The sequence below is a fragment of the Bos grunniens genome, chromosome 18, assembly GCF_055505025.1.
Source record: "Bos grunniens cultivar Pamir isolate PY7600 chromosome 18, Bosgru_T2T1.0, whole genome shotgun sequence".
In the NCBI taxonomy this organism is placed as follows: Eukaryota; Metazoa; Chordata; class Mammalia; order Artiodactyla; family Bovidae; genus Bos; species Bos grunniens.
The window spans coordinates 52101198-52128049 of NC_141182.1; the positions used below are offsets into that span (position 1 = coordinate 52101198).

Here is a 26852-nt window from a genome sequence, read left to right on the forward strand (position 1 = left end):
TACACACTTGAGCTTACACACACACACACACACACACACACACACACACACCCCAAAGGCACACTGGACCGACACACAGAATTTGGCTTTTATTCTGGCCTTCACATGTCTACTGCTAAGACGACACAGATTGGAGGGACCCCATCCCCTTGACCACCCCAGTGTCCTCAGCCCCCTCCTCCCACCCCTCCCTGCCCCCCCCCCGCCCGCCCCTCTACCAGGCGCCCTGGCTGGGGCTCTGCCTACACCTCCCCGCGGGCGTGCAGCATGAAGTGCCCGTGCAGCTCGCCGAGGCTGTCGAAGGAATCCTCGCACTCAGTGCAGTGGTAGGTGCCCTCCTCCTCCTCCTCCTCGTCCTCCTCGTCCCTCCCAGTGGGTCGGCCCTCCCCAGCCCGAGGCGCGCCCCCCTCTTCCTCCCCAAGGGCCCGCGTTTCAGGGGCTGGTGCTTCCTGGGGGGCTACTGCAGGGCAGCAGAGCCGGCAAGGTGGGGTGCCTGGAGGGGCCTCCCCGAGGGGTGAGCGGCCACAGAGCTGGCAGGGTTGGGCTGGGGGGCCGGGAGGCTGGGCCGCACGGGGGGCCCGGCGGGATGGGCCGCCATGGCCCCCACCCAGGCGCTGCTTCACCTTGTAGCCGGGGTCATATTCAGGATCGTCAGTGGTCTCCTCCTCCTCCTCTTCTTCCTCGTCTTCCTCTTCGGAGTCTGGCTCTGAGAGAGTGTACTCGGAGTCAGAGGAATGCTCGGGGCCTGCAGGGGGTGGTGGGTAAGGAGACAGTGCGTCACAGGACAGAGGGCTGTGCCTGGCTGTCCCCTCCAGGAGACCCATGCAGACTCACTGCAGTACTGGGCCCAACCCTGCTCTCTGCACTGATGAACCCCCGGCGCACAGAACGCAGGAGGTGCTAGGAATCTGTGCGTCAAGGAAACGCACATTTTTTAAGAACTGCATCTTAGGGGGTTAAAAAGAACAAAGTAGAGAAATAGGAATAATAAAAGCAACAGTGATAGCGTCCACTGCTATTTTAAGAACTTTGGGGTTTTGGCCATGCCGTGCAGCATGCCGGACCTTACTTCCTCAACCAGGGATCGAACCTACGCCCCCTGCGATGGAAGCACTGAGTCTTAACCACTGTACTACCAGGGTATTCCCAAGAACCTTATTTTTTATAAATACTAACTCAACTAATCTTTACAACCACCCTGAGAGAGTTACTATTATTATTCCTAAGTGACAAATGGGGAAACCAAGGCATGGAGATGCGGTGACTCACTGGCCTCCAGTCACACAGCTAAAAGGGAAAGCTAAATGTGGGTGATGGCCTAGCACCGCTCATTTAGGGAGGCAAACACTTGAGCAGATATTTCAGCAAATTAAAACACATGTATATACATACTTTGAAATACATGGTTTTATACTAATATATATGCATGAGTGCATGCTCAGTCGCTTAAGTTGTGTCTGTCTCTTTGCAACCCTGTGGACTGTAGCCCGCCAGGCTCCTCTGTCCATAGGGCTCTCTAGGCAAGAATACTGGAGAAGGTTGCCATGCCCTCTCCAGGGGATCTTCCTGACCCAGGGATTGAATCAGATCTCCTGCACTGTAGGCAGATTCCTTACCGCTGAGCCACTGGGAAGCCCAAGAATGCTGGAGAAGGCAGCCTATCCCTTTTCCAGGGGATCTTCCCTACCCAGGGATCGAACCCACGTCTCCTGCACTGCAGGCAGACTCTTTACCGCTGAGCCACCGGGAAGCCCTTTATAAATATATACATATAAGCCTTTTATATACACATACATATATATATATATGTATACAAAAAACATCTAGTGAGTTAAAATATTTGTAAGAATAGGTGTATTACTGTGATTTCATGGGTATGAAGGACATACCTAGGACAAATTTACGTTTAAATAAAGTAAAAAGTGTAAAGTGGATATACAGGGAAGGGCGACACCAACAGCTGTTACGGGGGCTGTGGACCCCAGCCCCAGTCAGAGGGAGCCCCTACTGTGGTAGCAATGGCAGTGTGGGAAATACTGGCTGCTTTAGGAATGGTGGCCTAAGCCTGCCAAGAACATCTCCTAAGACTGCGACAGCTCAGCCCTTTGTCCATGGCCTTAGTCTCCCCCAGCAGCGTATGGGGACCCCGTTACAACTGGGCCAGCCACATTCCTCACATCCCTCAACACCCAGGCCAGACCCCACCTCAGGGACTTCGCCTCCCTTTCTGCAGATGGACCTAGGCTTGATCCCTCCCTCCCATCACACCTCTGCTCAGGCGTCATCTCGGTGAACACCTGGTCAGTAAGTCTGACTGGCAGTCCCTCCCGAGCACTCCCTACGCCCTTCACTCAGCTTTATCCGTCTCCTCAGTTTACTGTATGCAACTCCTGCTACGTGTTTACTGCCTGTCCCTGAGAGCAGGGGCTTTGTCTCATTCATGGCTGTGCCCCGAGCATCTAGAACACTTCCCTTGTGCCTGGCATTCAATTTGACAGCCTTTTCTGTGGCTTTCCATGTGCTGGGAATGTCTCCTGTTAGCCTTTAGGACCTTCCTCTTTGCTGAGGGCACCCCAGATCTCCTGACCCCAGGCAGCCAGTCACTTCTGCTCTCTGGCTGTCCTAGTCCTGAACCTTCAGGGAGGTGCCCATCCGAAGTTCTTCCCCACTGATCAGCGGACAGGCCTGGGCTGACTCACTGCTGGGTCCCCAGCATCACCCAGCTTGGAAGCCCAGGTTATAAACATCTGTGCCTCTCTGCGGCTCCCTCTGTCTCTTACTTGTTCCTGCCTCTGTCCTGCTCTCTCTCTGTCACGTAAAGAGCCTTGGCGTGGGCTGGTCCCTGGGCCTGGAACGCTGTTCCCCACTCTGTCTGCCTGGCGACCTCCTACTCATCCTTCAGGACCCAGCACAGGCTCCGTCCTCCTTGAAGTCACCACCGTGATGACTTCAGGTTGGGAGTCTCTGCCCTCTTCCCTCCACCCTGGCACCACCTCCCCGTCACTCTCCTAAGGGCTGAAGCCATCTGGGCCCCAGAATGTCTCCCCCATCAGGCTAGGAAGCCCTCGGGGCAGGGCTGACTCATCTGGGGTCCTCAGCAGGCCTCGTGGGTGGGATGAGCAGGGCCGCCCTGCTCCCTCCCCTCCAGGCCTTTGCCTCTGCTTCCCTCCTGCCTGGGACGACCCTTTCCTTCTTGACTAGCAAACTCCTGCTCCTCTTTAAGGCCCCAGCTCCATGTCACCTCCTCTGTGAGGTCCTCCCGGACTGCCCAGGTGGTCAGTGCCTCTCTTGTCTGGGTTTCCCCTACCCCCAACATACCCTGACCGCCTGGCCTGGGCAGTGAATGTCTGGGTACTGGAAACTCCTGGAGGGCAGGACCTGGGTCTCACCCCTCTCTGCATCCTCTCCTTATCCTGAGCATAAGGCAGCCTGAGGAGGCATATGCTGAAGGGCTGTGAAGCACACCTCCAGCTTTGGGCCCATCCCAAAGCCCAGCCCAAAGCTGGGGCCCCACCCCTCTTTCTCCTCCCACCTCTGACTTCACACAACCCCTCCAGGGTCTTCACTGCCCACTGTGACTTCACGAAGTTGGCTTGAGCAAGGCAATCAGGTAGTCACCTGTGGCTACCAGGCCTTTTGTGTCCACCGTGACTTCCAGGCCCACGAGCCCTTTCACAGCCACCATGCCTTCTCCACCTACAAGAGCCCCAAAGCCCAGCACATCTCCGGCACCCACTGGACCCCCGATGCCCACAGCATCTCCCAAGCCTCCCGCCTCCTTGAAGACCCCCAAATCGGCAGTGCCCAACAGCCCCTCGGCATCCACCAAACCGTCCACAGCCCCCACCTCAGTTACAAGCCCAAGCAGTTCCAAATCTCCCAAATGGGCGAAGACCAAGACAGCCCCTTCTAACCAGCCCAGCCACAAGTCGCGAGTCCACAGCCAGGCACGCACGCCCAGCAAAGCCAGCACCGACACCCGGGCCAGCACCGACACCAGGGTCAGCAAGGCCAGCAAGGCCAGCGGGGTAAGATGCCCCCAGCACCGAGGCACCCGCAGCCGGGGCAGAACTCCTGGCAGAAAGGGAAGCCGCAGCTCCAAGCGGTCAGCCAACAGGGCCAGCACGCCAAGCAGGATAAAAACTCAAGGTGCCAGACCAGGCATGCCCAGCAAGGTGAGAACTCCTACTTCCCAGCAAAAACAGGGTATGGGGAAGAGTTACAGCCGGCCTAGAACCAGCAACCAGGAAAGGAGTGAGAGCCAGCCTAGAAGTGTGAGCCGAAAGAAGAGCTACAGCTCCCCAGGAGCCTCTGATATGGGAAAGAGTTCCAGCCCAGCAGCAACCTCCAGCAGGGCAAAGAGTTACAGCCCCACTCGAACTCCCTTCGAGGAGACAGGTTACAGCCAGTCTCCATCATCGTCGCGGAGGGTGAAGAGTTACAGTCAGATGATTACCCCCAGCAGGGAATGGAGTTACAGCCCGACTGAAGCGTTCAGCAAGGTCGAGAGTTACAACCAGGATAGTATGCCCAGCCGGCCCCAAAGTCACAGCCGGTCTAGCAGCCCCAGCCGGCCCCAAAGTCACAGCCGGTCGAGAACGCCCAGAAGGGCAAGAAGTCACAGTCAGGAGAGGGCCTACAGCAGGGTGAGAAGTCACAGGAAGAGAAATCACAGCAGGGCAAGAAGTCGTACCCGGAAGGGAACTCCCAGTCAGATGGGAAGACAAAGTCAGTCAAGAATCCGCAGCAAGGGGACAAATTATAACCAATCTAGAACCCCCAGAAAGGAAAGAAGTCACAGCCAGTCTAGAAGCCACAGCAAGGAGAGCGGTTACAGGCGATCTAGAACTCACAGCAAGGAGAGAGGTCGCATATGGTCTAGAACCCCCAGCAAAGAAAGAGACCACAGCCGATCTAGGACCCCCAGTGAAGAGAGAGACCACAGTCGATCCAGAACCCCCAGCAAGGAGAGAGAATACAGCCAAACTAGAACCCTCAGCAAGGAAAGATATTACAGCCGATCTAGAACCCCCAGAAGAGAGAGAGATCACAGACGATCTCGAACCTCCAGCAAGGGGAGAGATCACAGCCAACCTAGAACCCCCAGCAAGGAGAGAGATCACAGACGATCTCGAACCTCCAGAAAAGAGAGAGATCACAGACGATATCGAACCCCCAGCAAGGGGAGAGATCACAGCCAACCTAGAACCCCCAGCAAGGAGAGAGATCACAGCCAAACTAGAACCTCCAGAAAAGAGAGAGATCACAGACGATCTCGAACCTCCAGCAAGGGGAGAGATCACAGCCAACCTAGAACCCCGAGCAAGGAGAGAGATCACAGCCAACCTAGACCCTCCAGCAAGGAGAGAGATCACAGACGATCTCGAACCTCCAGCAAGGGGAGAGATCACAGCCAACCTAGAACCCCGAGCAAGGAGAGAGATCACAGCCAACCTAGACCCTCCAGCAAGGAGAGAGATCACAGACGATCTCGAACCTCCAGCAAGGGGAGAGATCACGGCCGATCTAGAACTCCTGGAAAGAAGAGAGACCACAGCCGAACCAGAATGTCCAACCAAGAAAGTGACCCCAACAAGGAGAGCAATTCCAGCCAATCTACAACCCACAGCAGTCTCAGCAGGAAGGGATCCCCTAGCAGAGCACAGAGTCCTAATGGGAAGAGAACACCTAGCGAGACAAGGAACCACTCGCAGTCAAGATTTCTTAGCAGAGCCCCAGTCCCAAACCAGGATGATACACAAGCCGACACTACCGCCTCTAAGGCTGTCTCACCTGGAGAAAGGTCCTCATCATCTTCTTCCAAGCTGGCGTAGCCCCCCGTCTCAGCTGGCTCACGGGTCTCTGTCATGGCCGGGGGAGGGGACAGGAGACAGGAGCAGAGCAGAAGCTGGGCAGTGTCCCTCCCTGGCCAGCTTTCCACAGCCACACCTTGGCCACAGGTCTTCTAATGTGGATGTCGGCTCGTAGTGAGGGATGCTGGACAGGGGAAGGAAAGACCTGTGGCGACAATAAATTTTTACATAGCATCTGCCTCCCCAGGACTCACTGTGCTCAGTGTGGGTAAGGCAGATGATCCCAGCTCTGTCCTAGCTGACTACAGGGCCGTGACTGCAGGCTCTGTCCCTCTTGTGGGCTTTAATTTCCCCATCTGGTTCTCATTTAATGGGGTGTGAAAGGATAATATTCCAAATTATTTAACAAGGAGTACTAACATGAGCACCAATCAGGACTGAGAGTGGAATGTGGGCCTCTTGCTAGGCATTAATCCTTACTTGCTGGGCTCTGGGTAAACGTGGAGTTGGGAGAAGACTCCAAATTGGGAAGCAAGGGTAGGGATTACTTGGTATACTGGTGATACACCAACCAGTCTAGAAGTCATTCTGTATTTAAACAACTAGTAAGGCGATGGCACCCCACTCCAGTACTCTTGCCTGGAAAATCCCATGGATGGAGGAGCCTGGTGGGCTGCAGTCCATGGGATCACTAAGAGTTGGACACGACTGAGTGACTTCCCTTTCACTTTTCACTTTCATGCATTGGAGAAGGAAATGACAACCCACTCCAGTGTTCTTGCCTGGAGAATCCCAGGGACGGGGGAGCCTGGTGGGCTGCCGTCTATGGGGTCGCACAGAGTTGGACACGACTGAAGTGACTTAGCAGCAGCAGCAGTATGGCAGCACTTAATTTGTGACTGTCAGCCCTAATTCTTTATCAGTTTACACCCTAGCAAGAGGATATCTAGGTCTGAATCCTAAATCTGCCACATTCTAATTGTGCAGCTTCTAGCAAAGGGCCTACTTTCTCTAGTCTATTTCCTCCTAGGTACAAAAAAGTCTTTCAGAGCTTAATTTATGTATTTGTAACCATAGTGAGACAGATTATTATCTCTTTTGTACAGATGAGGAAACTGAAGCACAAAAAGGATTAACAAGTAGCCCAAGGTCGTACCAAATCGTGGGTGGGTGAACTAGGATTTAAAGCCATGTCATCCTACCTCTCAAAAAATGATCCTTCAGCTGAAAAGATTTTTTGAAAATTCAGTAGATTCATTCGCATCAAATGCTGGTATGTGGCAGGTACTCCATTAATGGTGGCTATTGGTGTCCCCACCCCCAACCCTCTATAAACCCCAGTCATTTCAGACTCTCACCTCTCCCTGTGAACACCAAGATTTTTCACAACTGTGCGCTTAGTCGTTCAGTTATGTCCAGCTCTTTATGACCCATGGACTGTAGCATGCCAGGCTCCTCTGTCCATGGGGGTTCTCCAGGCAAGAATACTGGAGTGGGTTGCCATGCCCTCCTCCAGGGGATCTTCCCAACCCAGGGATCGAACCCAGGTCTCCCGCATTGCGGGTGGATTCTTTACCAGCTGAGCTACCAGTGAAGCCCCTTCTTCACAACTGTGGGGCTTAGTAATCCTGCAATTGCTGTCTAGAATGGGCTCCTTCCTGACTCTCTGCTTGGAGAACTCTTAATCTCTCTCTGAACCCACCTCACATACAAGAACCTCTATACTTCTCCCCAGCCAGACACCACCTCTGCCTCTTTGAAGATGCCTTCCGACTCCTCTACTTTCTCTCCCTCTTCATCAACACTACACACGTACACATGGCACTTCTTTTGTCTCTCACTGTGCTTCTTGACAGCAGAGTGCCAGGCTGAGCAAATTATGAAGGGGCTGGCAGCCTCAGCTGCACCTCTTACATGCCAAGGCCCGTGCTGGGTATTGGGTAATATGGTGGAAAATACATGATCCTAAGCCTAAGGGGTCATGTTTAATGCTGGGGACTAAAGAGGAAAAGATTAAGATTGAGCCTGGAGGAGGCTGAGGCATGGAAAAGCTGGCATCAGTGGCAGGTGAGCTTTCTAAAGACACCTGGATTGGGCTTTAAGGACAGAAAGAATTCATAAATGGCAGAGAAGAGTTCTTATAATACTCTATTGCCTATAGTGTTAGCCGCTCAGTCATGTCCTACTCTTTGCTACCCCATGGACTGTAGCCCACTATACTCCTCTGTCCATGGAATTCTCCAGGCAAGAATACTGGAGTGGATTGCCATTTCCTTCTCCAGGTGATCTTCCCAACCCAGGGATTGAACCTGGATCTCCTGCATTGCAGGCAGATTTTTTATTTACCATCTGAGCCACCAGGGAAGCCCATTGCCTATAGGGCCCCATTTAATTTGGGAATTCTACTTCATGCCAGGATAGGTTGCCAGATTTAGTAAATAAAAATATACAACACCCAGTTAAATTTCAATTTGCGATAAACAGATGGTCTTTTAGAAATGTACATCTCAAATATTGCATGGAACATAGGTATATTAATCAATTCTTTGTTGTTTATCTGAAATTCAAATCTAACCGGGTGGTCTATATTTTAACTGGCAACCATACACCAGGGACAATCAGAACTTCCTATGGGACTACCAGGAGACAATGCTCAGCAGTCCTGCCTACCCATCCCCAAGCCCACAGCATACTAAGCCCCTCCCAGAGTATTCCAGATGTCAGATGGAAACATTCCTCGGTGCTCAAGTCCCATTCCTACGTGAATATGGGGGCCAGACTGGCTTCCACGATCTTAGAGGGGAATAAATGAGACTCCCTCACTATTATAACACAGTGCCGGAGACCCCACAACGTCCAACTCCCAAGACGCCAAGCGCGAACATAATGGGCACCCGTTCCCACAATGCTAGGGAGAAGAAGCAAGAGCAAAATCTTAGGACTATAAGGACCAGTGCCCACAGTGCCCTGGTACTGCAATTTCTCCCAGGATGCCTTGGGCCTGTAACGACCACCTTCCAAGGCGCTCTTCGTCAAAGCACTCCAAGCTTCCAGGACGCTGAGCGGAAGGTGTGTGTGACAAAAGAGACGGTTCCCCTCAAGAAGCTAGGATAATCCCAGAATGCTCCAGACCCATTAACGACTAGTAGCCAGACTCCCACAATGCTTTAGGGCAGGGCGTCCGGTTTTCCCAGGATGCCCCCAGAGCGGCATAGAGCCGCGTTGTGGGAGAAAAGGGAGCCTGGGTCTCGCTTTCGAGTCATCACAGCCCAAGACCGCTGCCGACTCCTCGGTGACGGGAGCCGTCACTCCCATCATGCAGCGCTGCCGTAGTGCCCGCTTCCCAGCATGCCCCGCGCACCTCCATCCCGGACACTCACCGGCGCTGGCGGCCCCAGTTCTGGCTCGGCGGCAGCGGTTGCACGCCCAGGCTCTGCGCCTGCGCTGCAAGTAGGGTAGGAGGGAGTGCGAGGGGCGTGAAGAGCCTAGGGCGCTTGCGCGACGAGATAGACCATTCCTGTCGCGGAGTGGGAAAGGGGGCTCTCTGGGTCGGGCCATCGATGAGGCTCGCGCAGGGGGTTCCGGGCTTTGCCCCTCGCTGTCCGGTTTACTTGGTACAGTCCGCAACCGGACCGAACAAGAAACGGCAAGGCTCGCGCGTGCATGAGCGCTCGCATGAACGCGCCAACGGATAATAGGATGCTCCGAGAGTGGGGTGGGGGTGTCAGCTCGGCCCGGATCCCGGACCCGAGGCCTGCTCATTTGCATAATCTTAGCGCGGGACAATGGGAGGCCTAGGGCGCTGAAGAGGTTGATTTGCATATTCCCCTGAGGGGCCATACTCCTGAGCGCAGAGATTAGCATATGCGGGGCAAACTGGGGTGGGCATGGGGTGGGGAGTGGGGGTGGCTGTGGGGCGGAGGTGGGGGGCGGGGGGCGACTGACTAGCGCGTGCGCAGAGGGACTGCGGACTAGCGCGAAGCGGGCATCCTTGGTGTAATTGGGATCTGTTTGCATTTGGTGTCTGGGCACAAGGGACGAGACCCTCACCAACCCTCACAACCCTCCCTTCCCACAAGCAGGATAAACATTTATTGTTCACTTGTGCTAGAGGGCACTATGGTTTCCGCAGCGAGCATAGCCAGCATCTTAGCTGCTGGCCTCCCAATCAAAGGAAGGAGATTCACTTATAATCAGGACCACAACTGAGTGTTTAGACTTGGGATGAGTAGAGCAGAGGAAGCTATGGGAGTCACAAGAGGCGCATGCCCCAGGGAGTCTTTGGCACACGGAAGAGCAAGGACAAAGGCCTAGAGGCAAATTTTTTAAAAAGTTGAATGGTTTGAGGAAGTGAAAGCAGTTTAGTATGCCTGGAACAAAGGGAGGGGAAGTTCCTCCAGGTGAAGTTAAGAGCTCAGACTTTAAGATGAGAGTATAGGAAGCTATTGCAGCATTCTTAGTCTTCCTGGAAATGACTCACTTTCCAATTGAAAACTCTCCAATGAGATCCCATTACACCTGGAAAGAAAATCAAAGGCTTTATCAGGTCCCTGGGGCTTCCCTAGTGGCTCAGACGGTAAAGAATCTGCATGCAATGCAGGAGACCTGGGTTCGATCCCAAGGTCAGGAAGATCCCCTGGAGAAGGGAATGAAAACCCACTCCAGTATTCGTGCCTAGAGAATTCCATGGACAGAGGAGCCTTTTGGGCTTCAGTCCATAGCATCGCAAACAGTCGGACGGACTGAGCCACTAACACTTTGACTTCCCTGGTAGCTCAGCTGTTTAAGAATCCACCTACAATGCAGGAGACCCCGGTTCGATTCCTGGGTCGGGAAGATCCCCTGGAGAAGGGATAGGCAACCCACTCCAATATTCTTGGGCTTCCCTGGTGGCTCAGCTGGTAAAGAATCTGCCTGCAATGTGGGAGACCTGGGTTCAATCCCTGGGTTGGGAAGAATCCCTGGAGTAGAAATGGCTGGAGAATTCCATGGAGTGGGGTCTTAAAGAGTCTGACAGAACTGAGCAGTTTTCACTTTTCGGGGGCTAAACACCTGGTCTAACCCACTCATCTCTGACTTCACCCCCATCCCCTCCTCTCTCCACTGGGGTGCTGTCTACCTGAGCCTTACCGTCTTAGGTACTTGCCATCGCTGTTCCCTTTGCCTGAAAATGCTTTCTTCTCTGATCTTCAAATAACTGTTTGCTCGTCATTCATATCCTGGCAGAGGTGTCAATCTGAGAGGTTTTCTCTGATGTTTCTGAGATAGCACCTCCAGATTGACTCTAGAGAAGTGAGTGGCTTATGAATAAAGCAGGATTGGCTCTCAGAGCCAGTGAGATGATTGTTGAAGCTGGGACTGACAGATTCACGGGGCTTTATTGTCCTTTTCCACTTTTGTATGTTTGATGTTTTCTATAGTAAGAAGTTAAAAGAAAATAGTACCCCATATCCCCTTACTCTGCCTTTTATCTTAATAGTACTTGTGTGTGTGTGCATGCGCTCAGCCATGTTCAACTCTTTGTCACCCACTTTGACTGTAACCCCACGAGGCTTCTCTGTCCATGGAATTTTCCAGGCAAGACTACTAGAGTGGGTTGCCATTTCCTACTCCAGGGGATCTTCCTGACCCAGAGATCTAACCCCCACCTCTTGGCATCTCCTGCAGGCAGATTCTTTACCATTGCGCCACCTAGGAAACCCAGCAGTACTTATGGCAATCTGAAATTGAGTTTTGTTTGTTTTGCTTCCTTGCTGTAATGTTTTCCTCATAAAAGGAAAGAAGGCAAGAATGGAGTCACTCTTTTCCACTTTGGATGCTCAGTGCCTAGAACAGGATCAAGTCTGCGGTCAGCACTAAGCCATCTGGAACACCTAGCTTTTGCCTGTTTTATTCACCGTGGCATCTCCAGCCCTTTGAGCAGCACCTTGTACAAAGTAAGGTTAATATATTTTTTACTTGAAAATAAAAATCACTTGTTTAAAATTTAGATGAATGAATGAGGGGCCAGGAATGCCAGGCTCAGGAGCTTTGACTTGGTCTAGAGGTAAACGGAGAGCTAGGGAAAGATTTTTGAGCTGGCAGGGACAGGTTTTGACAGTGCAAAATGTGAGTAATTGAAAGGTCTTCTGGAGATTGATGTCAGGGCTGGGGATAAGGCAGGGGAAGTGTCCAGGCTACTGGATGGGGATAGGGTAGCTCAGTGGCTACTGAAAGGACAAGACAGTGCTTTTTGGCTTAAAGACTGACCAGAAAAAACCCAGGTTTCTTGGGAGGGTGGAGGTGTCCTTAGAGATGTAAGGACCCTTTCCTGACCTATACAGTCCACCAGCAATTATCACCCTCCCTCCCCCTCCCAACATGGTGCAGGTCTGGGCAGAGGGACAGACACACAGCCACCCCAAAAACTTGTTCTCTCCTCAGTTTAATGGTGGTTAGTGGGATTGCCAAACCCCCTCCCCATTCCCCTCCCCGCCCCGTACAAAATGTGTTTTGTTTTGTTTTTTAAACAAGAAAAAGGGGGCAAAAGCCAGGAATGGGGGGGAGGGGGTGCAATCTGATATTTTCATACAGATTTTTTATTTTTTTAATATATTATATATAAAACCATAGAGAGCAATGCACCCTCCCCCCAGACTCCTTTCCCCCTCCCCGGGGGGCCTGGAGGAGAGATGGGGAAGGCCCCCCCAGGAGTGGGTGGACAGAGAGACAAAGATGGATGGGACAGATGTGGGGGGAGGGAGGAGGGGAGGAGAGCCCAGGAGCTGGGGAAAGGGGACTGGAGCAAAGTTGGGGCTGTCTCCCTCACCGCCCCCATCAAAGTTATGACACAAAGACACAGAATCCCTGTTTCCACGCCCTCCCCCCACCCTTACCCCCACCGTGCAAACATGGCTTTGCAAAGAGGTGCCCAGAGCTCTGTGGAACTCCTACAATGGCTGGCATGGGGTCTGGGACCCCCAAAGAAATCTCTGTTCCCCTTCCCTGCCCACCCCACCCTTCCCAGAATCTGACCCCTCCCCACAAGACCTGGGACTGCAGCCTAGGGGCCTTGGCCTTCCCCCAGTTATCTTACCCCAACCCAATCCCTACCGCCCTCCCTGGACTTAGGGGGTCTGGACCTTTGGCCCTTGCCCCCCCATCGGGGGACCCAGACCTCTGGGCCCTTGCTTCTGGCCCTTGTAGAGACCCAGGCAGCCAACACCCCCATCCCTGTCCAAGCGTCTGAGGTGTTAGTGGTGGGGGGAGAAGCCCACCATCCCAGACTCTGGTAAATGTCTTTGCAGCTGGCAGTGGGGTGGACCCCAGCCCAGGCCCAGGCCTGGGGTGGAGGTGGGGTCAGATGAAGAATTCTTCTTTCCTCTTGTGTCCATCGCTGCCATTGAGAAAGGCTTCTCTCGCTTCTCCCTGCTCATCCAGGCCACTGGCCTCATGGGTCAGATAGGAGCCTGAGGGGTGACAGACCCCCCCCGGGCAGAGGCCACAGATACGTGTGGACCCAGGAGTTGGACGGGGAGGCAGACAAAACACATCAGATGAAGAGGGAGAGATGGAACATACAGGGAGAGAGTCAAGTCCAGGGAAGAGCAAAACAGGGGCAGAGAAAGCGAGAAAAGCAGAATTAGGAGTACTTCACAAGTTCACTGAAAGATCAACCCTTATCCGTTCTCTAGGTAGTATCCCCTTGATCCGCTCCCAACGAATTCGCCAATTAGGAATTCAAACGTAAACGTCCTTTATTCAGCTCCAACCCTGAACCCCTTTTAGGATACTGGACCGAAAGACCCGCCCCTTTCGGGATCTGGGCCTCAAGTTTCCAATCCTGGATCTACGCCCGCCCTCTGTCAAATCGGGTTCTAGGCCCCACCCTCTTCTGGACGCCACAACCAACCACACCCGTCGCTGAATTTGACCCCGCCCCCACTCACCCTTCTGCCGTACCGAGCACCAGACCATGCCCACCAGCACACAGATGATCAGAAACACCAGTAGCGCCAGGATGCCGCCCACAATGGCGTAGGGCACAGACGTCTGAGCCTCTACCACCGCACCAGGGTCTGCCAGAGGGACAGGGCGCAGGCCCAGGTCATCAGAGGACGGTCCCAGCCCGGGCCCATAGCTGGCAATGTCTTAAACCATTCTGCAGCCACGTCCAACCGCGCCCCCTTAACGTTCCACGCCTCGCAAATTACCGCCACCTGGTGGGCCCTTCCCCTGGCGCCTCCCCCCCCCCCCCCCCCAATTAGCAATAATTGCGCCTTGGAAAAACCTCATTGGCTACGACACTGTCACTGAACAAAGCTCCTGGCGCCATTCTTGATGTTCCACTTCTTCAAGGAACGCTTGTTGGTTTGTACACTGCCTGACTTGGCCCCCAGTCATTTCGCTAATACTTACCTGCCTCCTCCCCCCACTTCATTCCCCAGAGAACAGAAATAGCACATCCTTTTTCTTTGACTTCAGACCTAAATCCCTTCCCATCTTGTTTAAAACGCTCCAGGTATTTAAACCGCTGATCTAGGGCCCAGCCACTCCAAAATTCCTGCCGCACCGTCATAGGAGCTAAACACATAACACTTCTTTGTGCTAGCGACCTCCAACTGCTTTCTATATTTAGCTCATAATTTTTACAACAACCCTATGAGGTAGGTGCTGTTGTTTATTTCCACTTTACCGATGAGGAAACTAAGGCACAAAGTTACCTGCAACAGGACGCTGCAGAACTGAATCTGAATCCAGACAATCAGTCTGGTCCCAGAACTGTAAGAACTCTGTGGGCTTTTGACCCCCCGGAATCATTCTTTGCATAGGTCGACGCCTCAAACACGTTCCAATCCTTCCTTCCTGTTTCCAAGGCCCAGTCCCACCCAGGACGGGGAGGACTGCCCCCAGGTCCTCACCGTAGACCACGAGCACATAGAGCGCCCTCGCGTGGCCGTGCTTGTTCGACGCCTCGCAGGTGTAGGTGCCATTATCCGCGGATACCAGGCCGGGCAGCGTAAGCGTTTCCCCGACTGCCTCCGCCCGCTCTGGCAAAGACTCATTACCCCGGTTCCAACGGATCTGGTTTGGCCTGGGCGGGGATATAATGAGAGTTAGGGACGCAGGTGTCAGCACCCAATTCTGACGTCTCAGAAATCTAGATATGCGACATCTCCAAATAAGAGAATCCTTACTAGACCTTTCCTTCCTTGAAAACCAAGAGTCCCGGGCCCAACTTCCACCCATCAGCAGGATCTCAGGAATCCTAGCCCCTCACCCCCACCCTCAGCCCCTTCCTCAGAATCCAGGAGACTGGGGGACCCACAGCCTCCTTCCTCATCATCTAGCCCCAGATTCCTTCTTTCTCAGGATTCAGAAGGCTGGGTCTCAGCCCTCTCTGTTCTTCCAGCTTCAGGTTTCCGGGTCACCTATTCTCCCCAGGACCCAGGAATCTAGGGCCCCAAAGCTCACCTGGGGTTCCCCGTCACAGCACACGTCAGCACCAATGTGTCTCCCTCCCTCACCACAGCTTGGGAGGCATGGATCCGGGCCGTGGGGGAGTCTGTGGGCAGGAGTGAGATGGGAGAGTGGTTATCTGGGTTATGCAGGACTAGGAATTCTCCCGGGGGCAGGTGGCAGGCGCATTGGAACCCTCCTTCCCCGCCGGGCGCTGGCCTGCCAGGCACTTACACTGCACGTCCAGCACGTACTGCGTCTGCTTGCTGTGTCCGGAGGGTAGCGCCTGGTTCTGCGCCTCGCAGGTGACGATACCGCCATCGTCCTTGCGGTCTACACGAAACCGCACTGTGCTTGCCACGCTCCAGACCTTGCCATTTTCCTGGCCGCTGGTCACTCCTGCCAAGCCCCGCCCAGAAACTGTCAAGGCCGGGCTATGGCTCCGCCCACTGAAGGCACACCCTCCCATCTGGCCAATCCTAAAGCAGGCTATTTGCCAAGCTCCACCCCTTATCCACAGCCTGGCCTGTAGTCCTCCAAACCACGCCCCTATCCAAACCAGGCCCACGACCCCGTGTCTCTTCCCAAAGCTCCTCGATCTTTCACCCCACGTCCTCTCATCTAACAATATTCAATAAGTATATACTGAGTGGTGGTTTAGTCGCTAAGTCATGTCCGACTCTTGCGACCCCATGGACTGTTAACCCGCCAGACTCCTCTGTCCATGGGATTTTCCAGGCAAGAATAATGGAGTAGGTTGCCATTTCCTTCTCCAGGAGATCTTCCCAACCCAGGGACTGAACCTGGGTCTCCTGAGCTGTAGATTGTCTCCTGTGTTGCAGGCAAATTCTTTACCGACTGAGCCACCAGGGAAGCCCAATATATTGAGTAGTAGTGTCCGCCAAACCCATGCACTCTTCCTCAAGCTCCATCCATATATAAAGCAGCCTTTCCCAAGCCACATCTCCTGGAACCCCGTCTCTTAAGTCTCGCCCTTTGCAGGCACCTCTCCAGCCCACTCCCATCCCCGTCCCCAGGTTATACCTTTCAGTTCCTTTCGGTCCCGGTACCAGCGCAGGACGGCAGCCGGGCGGGACCGTGGAACAAGACAGCTGAGCTCCACCTCGCCGCCCTCCACCGCCTGTTCCCGGACCTCCACTATAGGATTCTCCGGGGCCACTGCCACAGGGAGAAGGGGACAAGAGGGAGGTCAAGAGACGGACCAAGGTGGGCTCAGAGTAACCAAACTGCAGGATTCCAGGGAACCGGGAGAACAAAGGGTCAAACACAGAGGCAAGAGGTCAGGGAAACCGGCCATATTTACTGGGAGCAGATGTCCAGGAGGTTAAAAACAGCCAGGGTCAAGTCTCAGGATAAGGGATGAGCAAAGGAGAAAGGAGACAGGATAGATCTGAGGAGGGGGAGGCTGTTACCCAGTACAGTGAGCGTGGCAATCTGGTGGTGGGTGTCCTCTGTGTAGAGCTGGCAGAAGTAGCCCCCCTCGTCCTCCAGGCGAGCATCTGAGAGCCGAATCCGTACCCGGCGCGGGGAGAACTCCTCAAGCTGGAAACGCTCATCCTTCAGGGCTAGAGTGAAAAGGCGGGAGTGAACTTGGGGAATCCGTAGCTCAGAAGTCCCACCTTTCTTCCAGGAGCTTAGAGTTCGGCCCTCTCTTTTCTCCAACCACACCCAGGTGTCTAAGGTGCCCACCTAGTCACTCTCCTGGGTACCCAGAATGTTTCAGGGCCTCTCACACGACCAGGAGTCCAGGCCCCAGCCCCCTCCTCCCTCAGATGCAGGAGACCAGAGCCTCAGCTCTGTCTTCGGTCAGTCCCCGGCCCTCTCCTCTTCCAAGACTCAGGCTCTGGACCCCCCAGCACGCACCACGGGTACCATTGAAGAAGAGGGTCTGCCGGGCGGGGTTCTGAATGACAACTATGGATCCATCATACTGGTGCAGTCGGCAGGTTATTTCGGCCACCCCACCCTCAGCCACTGTCACATTCTCCGTCTGTACTTCCTGTCCTGCCCCTGGACCAGTAGACAGAGAAACAGGATAAGAGACTCATTGAGGGGTACAGTTCAGTCTTTGCTCTCTCCCTCGGGTCCTCACCCATCCAAACTTCCAATACCTCTCCTTCCCCTTTCATGCAGTTCAGTACATCCAACATTTCCTGTGGGCTGGAATCCAGGAGATGGATAAAACCTGACCCCTGCTCTAGAGGAGCTGCAATCAAGATCCAGTGGATCTAAGGAGTGGGTGGGTGGGGCAGCACAGGTCACACTGGGAGCCCAGAGGAAGCGGAGACTAAGACCACCCAGGGAGATGAGTGGTCAGAGAAGATTCTAGAAGAAAGCTCCATTGGATCCATATTTTAAAGAGTGAGCAATCCACGGGCTATGGGAAACTGTTGTGTGTTCACCAAACCCCATCTTTCACACCTGAGCACATGTTTTAACTTGTCTGCAGAGATGGGCGAGATATTCTTCTCATCCCTGTAGAGTTAAGTTTGCTGCTTTTCCTGTTTTGGGTGTTGTTGGGTTTTTTTAAGGCTGTACAGCACAGCTTGTGGGATCTTAGTTCCCTAAACAGGGACTGAACCCCTACCCCCTGCAGTAGAAGTGCAGAGTCTTAACCACAACCATTGAACCACCAGGGAAATTCCTGCTGCTCTTCCCATTAATGGAGCACTCTGACCCTGTGAATCTGGGGAGGGCTTGTGACTTGCTTTGATCAACAGAATTTGCTAGAAGTGATATTGAATGAGTTCTGGAGCCTGGATCTCAAGAGACCTCACAGCTTCCACTCATGCCCTTTTGCTGCTCTGACACTGTTGGGTGAAGATGCCCAGGCCAGCCTCCTTGAGGATGAGAGACCACACAGAGGGAGAGAGGCCCAGCCAAAAGCCAGCACCAAATGCCAGCCACGGGAATCAGACGGTTCTGGACTATCCAGCCCCCGTGGCACCACCAGGTGACTGCAGCCACATGAGTGATCCCAGTTGAGACCAAGAGAAGTGCCCGATTGATCCTGTCCAAACTGCTGACTCCCAGAGTCATGAGCAAAAAACATAATTGCTGTTCAAAGCCACAATGTTTTGGAGGGTGTCTTAACACGGCTAAAGTTAATTGGTACAACACACTGAAGTGAAAGTCACTCAGTCATGTCCAACTCTTTGCGACCCCATGGACTGTACAGAATTGAATTCTCCAGGCCAGAATACTGGAGTGGGTAGCCGTACCCACTCACTCCAGGGGATCTTCCCAACCCAGGGATCAAACTCAGGTCTCCCGCATTGCAGGCAGATTCTTTACCAGCTAAGCCACCAGGGAAGCCCTCAAGGGACAACACACTATTAGGCTACATTTCCGAGGATCCCTTGTGCTTACATGGGGCCCCATGACTGATTTCTGGCCAATGGGCTGTGGGCAGAAGAGAGAAACACCTCCTCCAGCCTGGTTCATCTCACCCGCAATCCTTCATGCTGGCAGAATGGAGAGGACTCCTAGGAGCCCAGAGGAGAACAGGATTATGAAGGAGTCTGGGGCCCTAACTTTCTGCCCCGGGTTACCTGCCTGCACAGGACTGTAGCATGAGTGAGAAATACATTTTTTGGTTAAGCCATTGAGATTTCAGGGCTGTTGTTACAGCAGTTAACTTACCCTGATTAATCCATCAGAGGAATGAAGTAAGGGATTAGTAAGGGGGCGTTTCCAGCCAAGTAAACAGTGCAGAGTAAAGCTCAAAGCTGAGATTAATCATCATCAGCATCATCAATGTCACTGTCATCTTCAAAATAACAATAACCATCATAGCTACTGTTTATTAGGCAATTTCTGTTCCAGGCTTTGTGCTAAGGGCATTACCCATATAATTTCCATTTAATCATCACAATACCTGAATAAGGGAGGCACTATTATCAATTCCCAGTTTTCTTTTTCCAGTTCTCATTTTTTAGATGAGAAAATTTGTTCCACAGCAAGAAAATGACTTGGCCAAGGTCACAGCCTGAGAGCGGCAGAGGCAGGATCTGCCTCGAGGTCTCCCAGTTCTGTATCCTGCACCCACATCCACTCCTGGTTGTCTGGGTGAAAGGTGTCCAGCATTGGTGAGGACTGTGGCATGTGCTTGTGAAGGGTCTCAGCCAAGCTACAAGATCAGCTTTTATCCTGAAGGCCAGGAACTGAAGCAGGAAAGAGCCATGATCAGATTTGATTATTCACTTTTTTTTTTTTTTGGCCATGCCACGTAGCACATGGGATCTTAGTTCCTTGACCAGGCATCAAACTCATACCCCCTGCATTGGAAGCAGGGAATCTTAATCACCAGACCACCAGGGAAGTCCCTGGTTATTCACCTTTAAATTCTGGATAACTATTTTTTCATATCTCTTACATTCTGTCTCATTCATTCATTTGTGCTGCAGGGAGATTTTCAGGGGCTGGGTGCCCAGGAATGAGTCAGATGAGGTCCCTGTCCTGGAAGGCCTTCAAGATTTATGGGGAGGTAGACATAAATCATTGTAAAATCCCATGAGAAGTGTTTCAGTCCCTCTAAGAGGGATAGGTAACCTGATTTGGGGGCTGAAGGCTGGAAAAGATTAATTCTGAAGAGGGCAGGGGAAGCAGAGACAGCTAGCTTCCTACTCAGTATACACTCTTTAGTGTATACTTTTCTCTTTAGTAAAAGAATCCTGATTGTATTTTGTGGTTGCCCTGTGATGTGCTCATCAGCTAAGTCATGTTCGACTCCTTGCGGCCCCACACCGTGGACTGTCCAGCCCACCAGGCTCCTCAGTCCATGGGATTTTCCAGACTAGAAATACTGGAGTGGGTTGCCATTTCCTCCTCCAGGTGATATTCCCGACCCAGGGATTGAACCCACATCTCCTGTGTCTCCTGCATTGGCCGGTGGATTCTTTACCACTGAGCCACCCGGGTAGCCCTTACGGTTGCCCTACATTCAGCAGAAAGAGAAATTTCCCAGACTCCCTTGCAGCTAAGTGAGGCCACATGATAAAGTTTTGTCCGACTAGATATCAGGAAAAGTGTCATGTGACCGTCTGAGGGGACTTCTTTTTTTAAATTTTGCTATGCCAAGTCTTAGTTGCAGCATGTCAACTCTTAGTTGTGGCATGTGGGATCTAGCTCCCTGACCAGGGATCAAACCCAGGCTCCCTGCATCAGGAGCACAGAGTCCTAGCCACTGGATCACCATGGAAGTCGAAGGGGACTTCTTAAAGAAAGGGCACAAGTCCTTTTTCCACCTGGTCACCTTTGTGCTGCCTGAAACTAGCATGTGATGGAGTTCGGGAACTGAGACCTGGAAGATGCCTGGGTCTCTGGTGATGATGTAGAATTGTCATAAAAGCCTTCGATACTAACTTCCGGCTTCTTTTATCTTTGAATATAATGTTTTGTGAATTTAAGCCCCTCTTAGGAGTTTATCTCGAGAAGGGGACAACAGAGGATGAGATGGCTGGATGGCATCACCGACTCGATGGACATGAGTTTGGGTGAACTCCGGGAGTTGGTGATGGACAGGGAGGCCTGGTGTGCTGCGATTCACGGGGTCACACAAAGTCGGACACAACTGAGTGACTGAACTGAACTGAACTAGGGGTTTATCTAGCACTTTCCTGAATAGCAATCTTAATATGTCCAATCCTGGCACCAAACATTTTCCTTCCCATGTTTTCTCAGTCTCAGTAAATGTCACAACCTGGTTGCTCAGGCCAAAACACCTAAAAATCATCCACGTTTTCACCCTTTCCCTCACCTCTAACACCCACTCCATCAGCAAGATCTATCCATTCTGCTTCTAAAATATATCCCAAACATGTTCACCTTTGTCACATCATCCAGTGACACTGTCTCTGACCTGGTCCTTCAAGAGCTACTCGTGAGTCTCCCTACTTCCACACCTGCCTCCTCACAAGACCAGTCTTAACACATCAGCTGGACAGTTGCAGTGCGTGGGCTTTTCCTGTGGTGGAGCACAGGCTCTAGAGTGCGCAGGCTCAGGAGTCACAGCTCATGGGTCACAGCACATGCCCCGAGGCATGTGGGACCTTCACTTAGATCAGGGATCAGACCCAGACCTCCTGCATTGGGAGCGTGGACCACCGTTAGCCACTGGACCACCAGGGAAGTCCCCAGAACTCTTTCTATTTCATCACCACTGTTTTATTTCCTGTATGGAACTTTCCTGAAATTATTTTATTCATTTGCACACTTGTCGGTTGTCCGTCCCCCGTTACTCATGAAGGCAGGATTGCAATCTCTCGGGTTTGTTGCTGCACCCTAGTGTGTGCATGTGTGCTTGACCCTTGATAAATGTCTGGGGAGACAGATGCCTGAATCTCAAGTGCTAGGCATTTCAGCCTCACGACAACTTTGTGACATGGCATTATTCTCATCTTAAACACTTGGGTTGATCCCAGCTGGACCACTTGCCATCTGTGTGACCTGGGACAAATGGCTTAACCTTCCTGAGCCTCAGATGCCCCGTCTGTAAAGTGGGGATGATGCCAGGGCCTGATTCACAAAAATCAGAACCTGAGGCTCAGGGAGCCCTCTGCGCTGCTGTTATTACAACCTCCAGAAACATGCTTATTCCTGTGAAAACTGAACTGGCCTGTTTGCACATCGGGCACTTTTTAAAAAAACATCTTGAAGGCTATCCGTGGATCCTGGTCCTCGACAAGCCCAAGGGCTAGCCCCCCATTTTACAGATGTGGAGAATGAGGCTCAGGGGTCCCAGGCCAGTCAGTGGCAGAAACTCAACATCTCTTGGGTGCCCTCAGGACCTCTGGGTCTGCACCGCCCCCAAACATATCCCCTGCTCTCTGCTTGAGGGAGCACATGGGGTAAGGGTGGGGGGCTTTTGTTTTATTCCCTCCCCCTCCTGAGGAGTCAGTAACCAACAGTGTCTGTGCCTGGAATATTAATGTCCCAGGAGCTTTTGTTTCGGGGTTGGGGGGTGGTGAGGCAGGACTTTCTGGTCAGCGAGGGGTTGAGCTTTGGTGACTGGGGCACTGGCCCTTTAAACTGCCTGGAAAAAAGGGACTAGGGAGGGTTTGGGAAAGAGTGGCTGAGCAGGTGATGTGTAGAGACCCAGAATCCAACACTCTCCTCCTTTAGACCCAAATCCAGCCCCCCGAACTGCCTCCTCTCCCAGGATCCAGGAGCTTCCTTCTCCATCAGGATCAGGAATCTGGGTTCTCAGCATCTTCTCTCAAATCCAGAAGTCGCAAGCCCCCAGACTTCTCCCTCCTCAAATCCAGGATTCTGGGCCCTCACCCCCCTCTTCCTTCAGGAACCAGGGGTCCAGACTACACAGCTGGTGGATGTTTCCACGGAGACTAAAGGGAGTGGGGGGAGCACTTCCTGGGTCCTGAGTCAGCGAATACCCAAGGGAGTCTCAAGGTCACAGTTCCGGGAAGGTCACAGCCACCCCCTCCATATCTTCTCTCCAGGGGACTCATGGCATCCTGCCTCCTCCCCCCCCATCCTCCCCTAGGGAGGTGGTACATCCCTGCATCCTGACCGAACCCCCCCCTCACAGCCCCCCATCAATGGCGGAGTCCGAACATCCTCACACAAAGCATCAATTCTTCCCCAGCTCAGCCTTGTGAAGGCGCCTGTATTCGCAGGACCTAGGGTCCCAGCGAATCAGGGTCCCAGCCCCTCCTCCCTCAGAAACCTGGAGTGGGACCCCCGCCCAGGACTTCCTCTCTCAGGACTCTGCACCTGCACCCCACCCTCCGTCAAGACCCAGGAGTCTGGGATCCCAGTGCCCTTCTCCTTCTGGACCCAGGAGTTCAAGCCCCCCAGCCCCTCCTCCCTCAGACCCAGAGTCCAAGACCCCAGCCCCTCCTCGCCCTAACATGGAACCCCCTAGACTTCTGCTCCCTCAGACCCAGGACTCTAGGCCCCCGGCTCCAGGACCTCCCGGGAACTTTTGGCTCCCGGGCCATAGCCATCAGCCCCCCAGAACCACAGCCCTGTCTCCCCAGCCCTCCTGTCCCCCTCCCGTCTGTGAGCCAAGCATCAGGTGGGGGCGTCGGGGTGAGTCAGCAGCCTCGCATACAAAGTTCCCCCTGTGGCCCCCACGTTCCTGGGATATTCAAAACTCCCTGGATTCCGGGCCTTGAGCCCAGTCAGGGGGTGGGGGAGTCCTCCGGAGGTTCCCCCTGGGTGTGGGGTCAGGGAAAGAATTCCTGCTCCGGGAAGGGTGCACTGAGCCCTTGCTGTCTTCTCTTCCACCCCCAGCGTCCTCTATATTCACCCCCTTCCAGAAGATCCCGGGCTCTGCAGCTGCCCTCTTGCCCCACTGGGTGTCTGCTGAGGCGCCTCCGTGCCTGGTTCCTAGAGGACCTAGGGGCCTGGGGTCTGCACAGGCGGGAACCAGTGGGTGCTCGGGTCGTGGTGCCACAGGCCACTGGGCGCTGGCGAGTCCAGGGCCCCACCCCCACCCCACCCAGAGAGAGAAAGCTGCCTTTGTGTTCCCCAAGATGGGGACAGGCCAGGCTCGCACGACATTAACCCACCCCAGGCCCCAGCCCTGCTGCGTCTAAGGTCTTGGAATCCCTTGGGGAACCTGACCCCCTGCTCTGGGGACGCAGGCATCCGGCTCATGGGTGGGTGAGGGCCAGAGGCAGAACCCTGCTTCTCAGAGTGGCCGGCCTAAACTCTAGGAGGCAGGAAGAGTCAGTCCCTGGGGAGGGAAACATTATTCCGGATTAACAAACTCTCCCTCCATCAGGGCCCCCCAGCCCCACTCTTAATAGCCTCTTCATCCTTTCTTTGGATCTGGAGGTCTGTTTCCCGTGCTCCCTTCTGGGCCATCCAGTGCCTGGCCTGTGGGTCTGTTTCTGCCTGCCTGCATCTCTGGGCAGGCAACCTATCCCTCTCTAAATCCCTTTCGCCCGCCCACCCTGGACCCTTCTTTCTGTTGGCATACATCTCATCATCCTTTTCTGATATTCCTGGTGTAAATGAACCCCAGCTCCTGTCCCCACTCCTGCTGGCTGGGCAAGGTGAGACGGGAAGGGGAGTGACAAAGAGTGGAAGGTGGGGGCCCTGGACACCTCCAAGAATCCGGTGGCCAAAGCCATTCAGAAATAGCCAATGAAAAGGAAAGCAGGGTGGGCCCCCTGGGATCAGATACTTCAGCTGCCTAGCCCATACCTTACAGAAGGGGAAGTGAGGCTCAGAGGGGGATGGGGAAGGGGCGGACCCAGAACTACACCTGAGAGCCCCCGGTTCCAGAGTGCTTCCCATGACACCTAGCTCTCTCCCAACTGGTAAAGTCCCCCGTCATTTCATCTAGAGAAAGTTTACAGAGGGAATTAGGGCACCAGGGAGCAGAGACTTTAAAACCGCAGGAGGGACAAGCCTGGAGAGCTCCTTCCCAGAAGTGCTGGCGAAAAGATTCTCAAACTGGGGAGTTGGTCCTCCTAGGCAGTATTCTGATTCTGAGAATCCAAACTCCCACGATTCTAGACCTCAGAGGTGTCAAGATTCAGGATCTCGAAGAGGTAAAGGTTTCAGAATTTTCAAGGTGTCCGGAGGCTAGAATGCAAACGCCAGGGAGGTTCTAGAATTTTAAAGGTGTCAAGAGTCTAAAGACTTAGGGCTTCCGGAAGCCAGTGGTTCTAAAACACCCTCAGGTTCTCTGATCACTGGATTGATTGGTTCTAGGAGTCTATGAGCTGGCCTAACAAAGAGAAACAAAAGTGGATGGAGATGTAGCTTAAGTACTAAAGCGCTCATCTGGGAAATTGTGGCTTGTCTGCCACAAAGAAAGGACGCAATGGTGAAAGTTCTGAAGCGATGACAGAAGACTATAGACTAAAGCAAGGTGGAGGGTAACAGGCCCACTCTCAGCCCGTCACTTTGCCCTGAGGAGACGGGAAGCACACTTTGCCTCAGCTCTGGAGTGGGGAAGGTGTCACTGCACCCAGCTAGCCAGAAACCCCTTCGGGCGTCCAAGCTGGAGTTCCTTTCCTTTCAGGTCACTGAGTTCAACACCCTCACTTTACAGAAAGGGAAACTGAGGCCCCGAGAGAGAAGGGTGCTTGCCATTGGCTACACTGGCAAATGGCACGAGCCAAAATTTAAACCCAGGCAGGCCCCCAACCCTGTGCCATCTGGTCACAGCTCCCAAATTTCTACAGGACATCCGGCCCTACCACTCCGGCTCAGCTACCTCCCTGTTATCTGTTCCCCCCCTGACCCCGAGTGGCTTTCCCCGCTGGGGAGGGGGTGACTGGTGGCAGGTACCAGGCACACACAGTGTGAGAGTGTGAGTGTGGGGGTGACATTTCCTGACCTTGTCCTGGGTCTCAGGGTCACCCTGTCTTCGAGGACTCCAGCTTTTCACAGTGTGTGATAAGGGAACGTGGAGGGCTCCCTGGATGTCCTGGAGGGGGCTTCTCTGTAGATAGTGGCCTGGGTGTGTGAATGGGTGGGGAGGGGCAGCATTTGGAAGGCATCTGTTGGATCCACGTGTGTGCTCACATGCCAAGGTTCCCCACACACTTCACACACACACACACACACACACACACACACATATGCACACATTTCCCTCCAGGGCCCTTCAGGATGCCCTGCCCGACTCAGTTCCTCTCCAGGGGCACAGAGGGACAGAGAGATGCAGAAATGAAGGATGGTGATGAGGAAGCCCAGGATGGAGGATGTGACAGTAGATAGGGGAGGCAAAGAGACAGGGGACAGGGACACAGTGGGACAGACAGACAGGAGAGAGTGGGGAATGGGGGAGACAGATGACAGGGAGGGCTAGAGAACCAGGAATGACAGAAAGAGAGGGGACAAGGGAATGGGACAGGTGGGGGACAGAGAAACAGAGGTGACAGAGAGACGGGGAAGAAATACAGGGGCACAGAGAAGGGAATGGAGAGCATGCTGGGGGGCGGGCAGAGTGACCCAGTGAAAAGGGACAGAGACCAAGGGACAGAGATGGGGGACAAAGACAGGCTAGAGAGCCGGGGGACAGGGAGGCAAGGAGAAAGGGGGACAGGCAGAGAGACGGGCAGTCTTGGAGACAGAGGGACAGAGGACAAGGGTAGGGGGACAAGGAGAGAGACTGAGGGACTCAGAGGCGGGCGCACAGAGGGGCGCAGGGACCGGACAGGACAGAGGGGCCGCCTCGAGAAGGCCGGCTTGGGGCTGGAGCGGGGTCTCAGGCCCTTTGTCCCTGCCGCGATCAGGGCCTGTGCGGGGCTGGGGGGGCTGCGGCACGGTGGCCGGGCCTGCGCCCCCTCCCCCGCTCGCGGCTCCCGGCTCGCGGCTCCCGGCCCGCGCTGCGCTTTGTCCCGGGGAGGGGGGCCCAGCCCGGCCCCGCGCGCATTGTTCGGCCTCTGCGGCCCCGCGACCGCCCGGCTGTCACCGCGGCGCGCCCCCCGCCCCGTCCCGGCCAGCCGGCCGACCTCGGCCCCCGACCCTACCTGGCCCCGCCGCGGCCGCCCACAGCAGCAGCAGCGGCCACTGGAAGCGCCGGGCCCGGCCCATGGTGCCGCCGCCGCCGCCGCCGCTCGCTCCCGGCCCGGCACCTGCACCGCCCGCGCCGCCCGC

General features: G+C 54.1%; 3 protein-coding genes and 1 long non-coding RNA gene across 9 annotated transcripts; 2 read left to right on the plus strand and 2 right to left on the minus strand.

Moving 5' to 3' along the window:
- Window positions 1-74: 74 nt before the first annotated feature.
- Window positions 75-9248, minus strand: ZNF428 (zinc finger protein 428). 2 transcript variants are annotated; one of them, XM_086352919.1, is made up of 3 exons: window positions 9194-9248; window positions 5794-5997; window positions 75-745 (listed from the first exon to the last, which is right to left on the minus strand). In XM_086352919.1, the coding sequence occupies exons 2-3, from the start codon at window positions 5867-5869 to the stop codon at window positions 243-245; spliced, it is 579 nt and encodes a 192-aa protein (XP_086209045.1). In that variant the 5' UTR covers window positions 5870-5997; window positions 9194-9248; the 3' UTR covers window positions 75-242. The 2 variants fall into 2 exon arrangements, with proteins under 2 accessions (XP_086209045.1, XP_086209044.1); XM_086352918.1 differs by having other exon boundaries at window positions 5794-6018.
- Window positions 2526-6047, plus strand: SRRM5 (serine/arginine repetitive matrix 5). The gene has a single exon (XM_086352912.1). The coding sequence runs from the start codon at window positions 3684-3686 to the stop codon at window positions 5832-5834; it is 2151 nt and encodes a 716-aa protein (XP_086209038.1). The 5' UTR covers window positions 2526-3683; the 3' UTR covers window positions 5835-6047.
- On the plus strand, window positions 9132-20635 carry LOC147353976 (uncharacterized). Of its 4 annotated transcripts, none has more exons than XR_015146146.1 (3): window positions 9132-9268; window positions 11590-11749; window positions 17406-20635. It is a non-coding gene; the product is annotated as an uncharacterized LOC147353976 (long non-coding RNA). The 4 variants fall into 4 exon arrangements; XR_015146144.1 differs by lacking the exon at window positions 17406-20635 and adding an exon at window positions 13581-14082; XR_015146145.1 differs by lacking the exon at window positions 17406-20635 and adding an exon at window positions 13581-14082 and having other exon boundaries at window positions 9153-9263.
- On the minus strand, window positions 12222-26852 carry CADM4 (cell adhesion molecule 4). Of its 2 annotated transcripts, XM_086352916.1 has the most exons (9): window positions 26726-26852; window positions 17136-17282; window positions 16685-16837; window positions 16296-16430; window positions 15486-15650; window positions 15267-15357; window positions 14714-14886; window positions 13742-13870; window positions 12222-13261 (listed from the first exon to the last, which is right to left on the minus strand). In XM_086352916.1, exons 1-9 carry the CDS (start codon window positions 26787-26789, stop codon window positions 13152-13154), a joined length of 1167 nt encoding a protein of 388 aa, XP_086209042.1. In that variant the 5' UTR covers window positions 26790-26852; the 3' UTR covers window positions 12222-13151. The 2 variants fall into 2 exon arrangements, with proteins under 2 accessions (XP_086209042.1, XP_086209043.1); XM_086352917.1 differs by lacking the exon at window positions 17136-17282 and having other exon boundaries at window positions 26726-26849.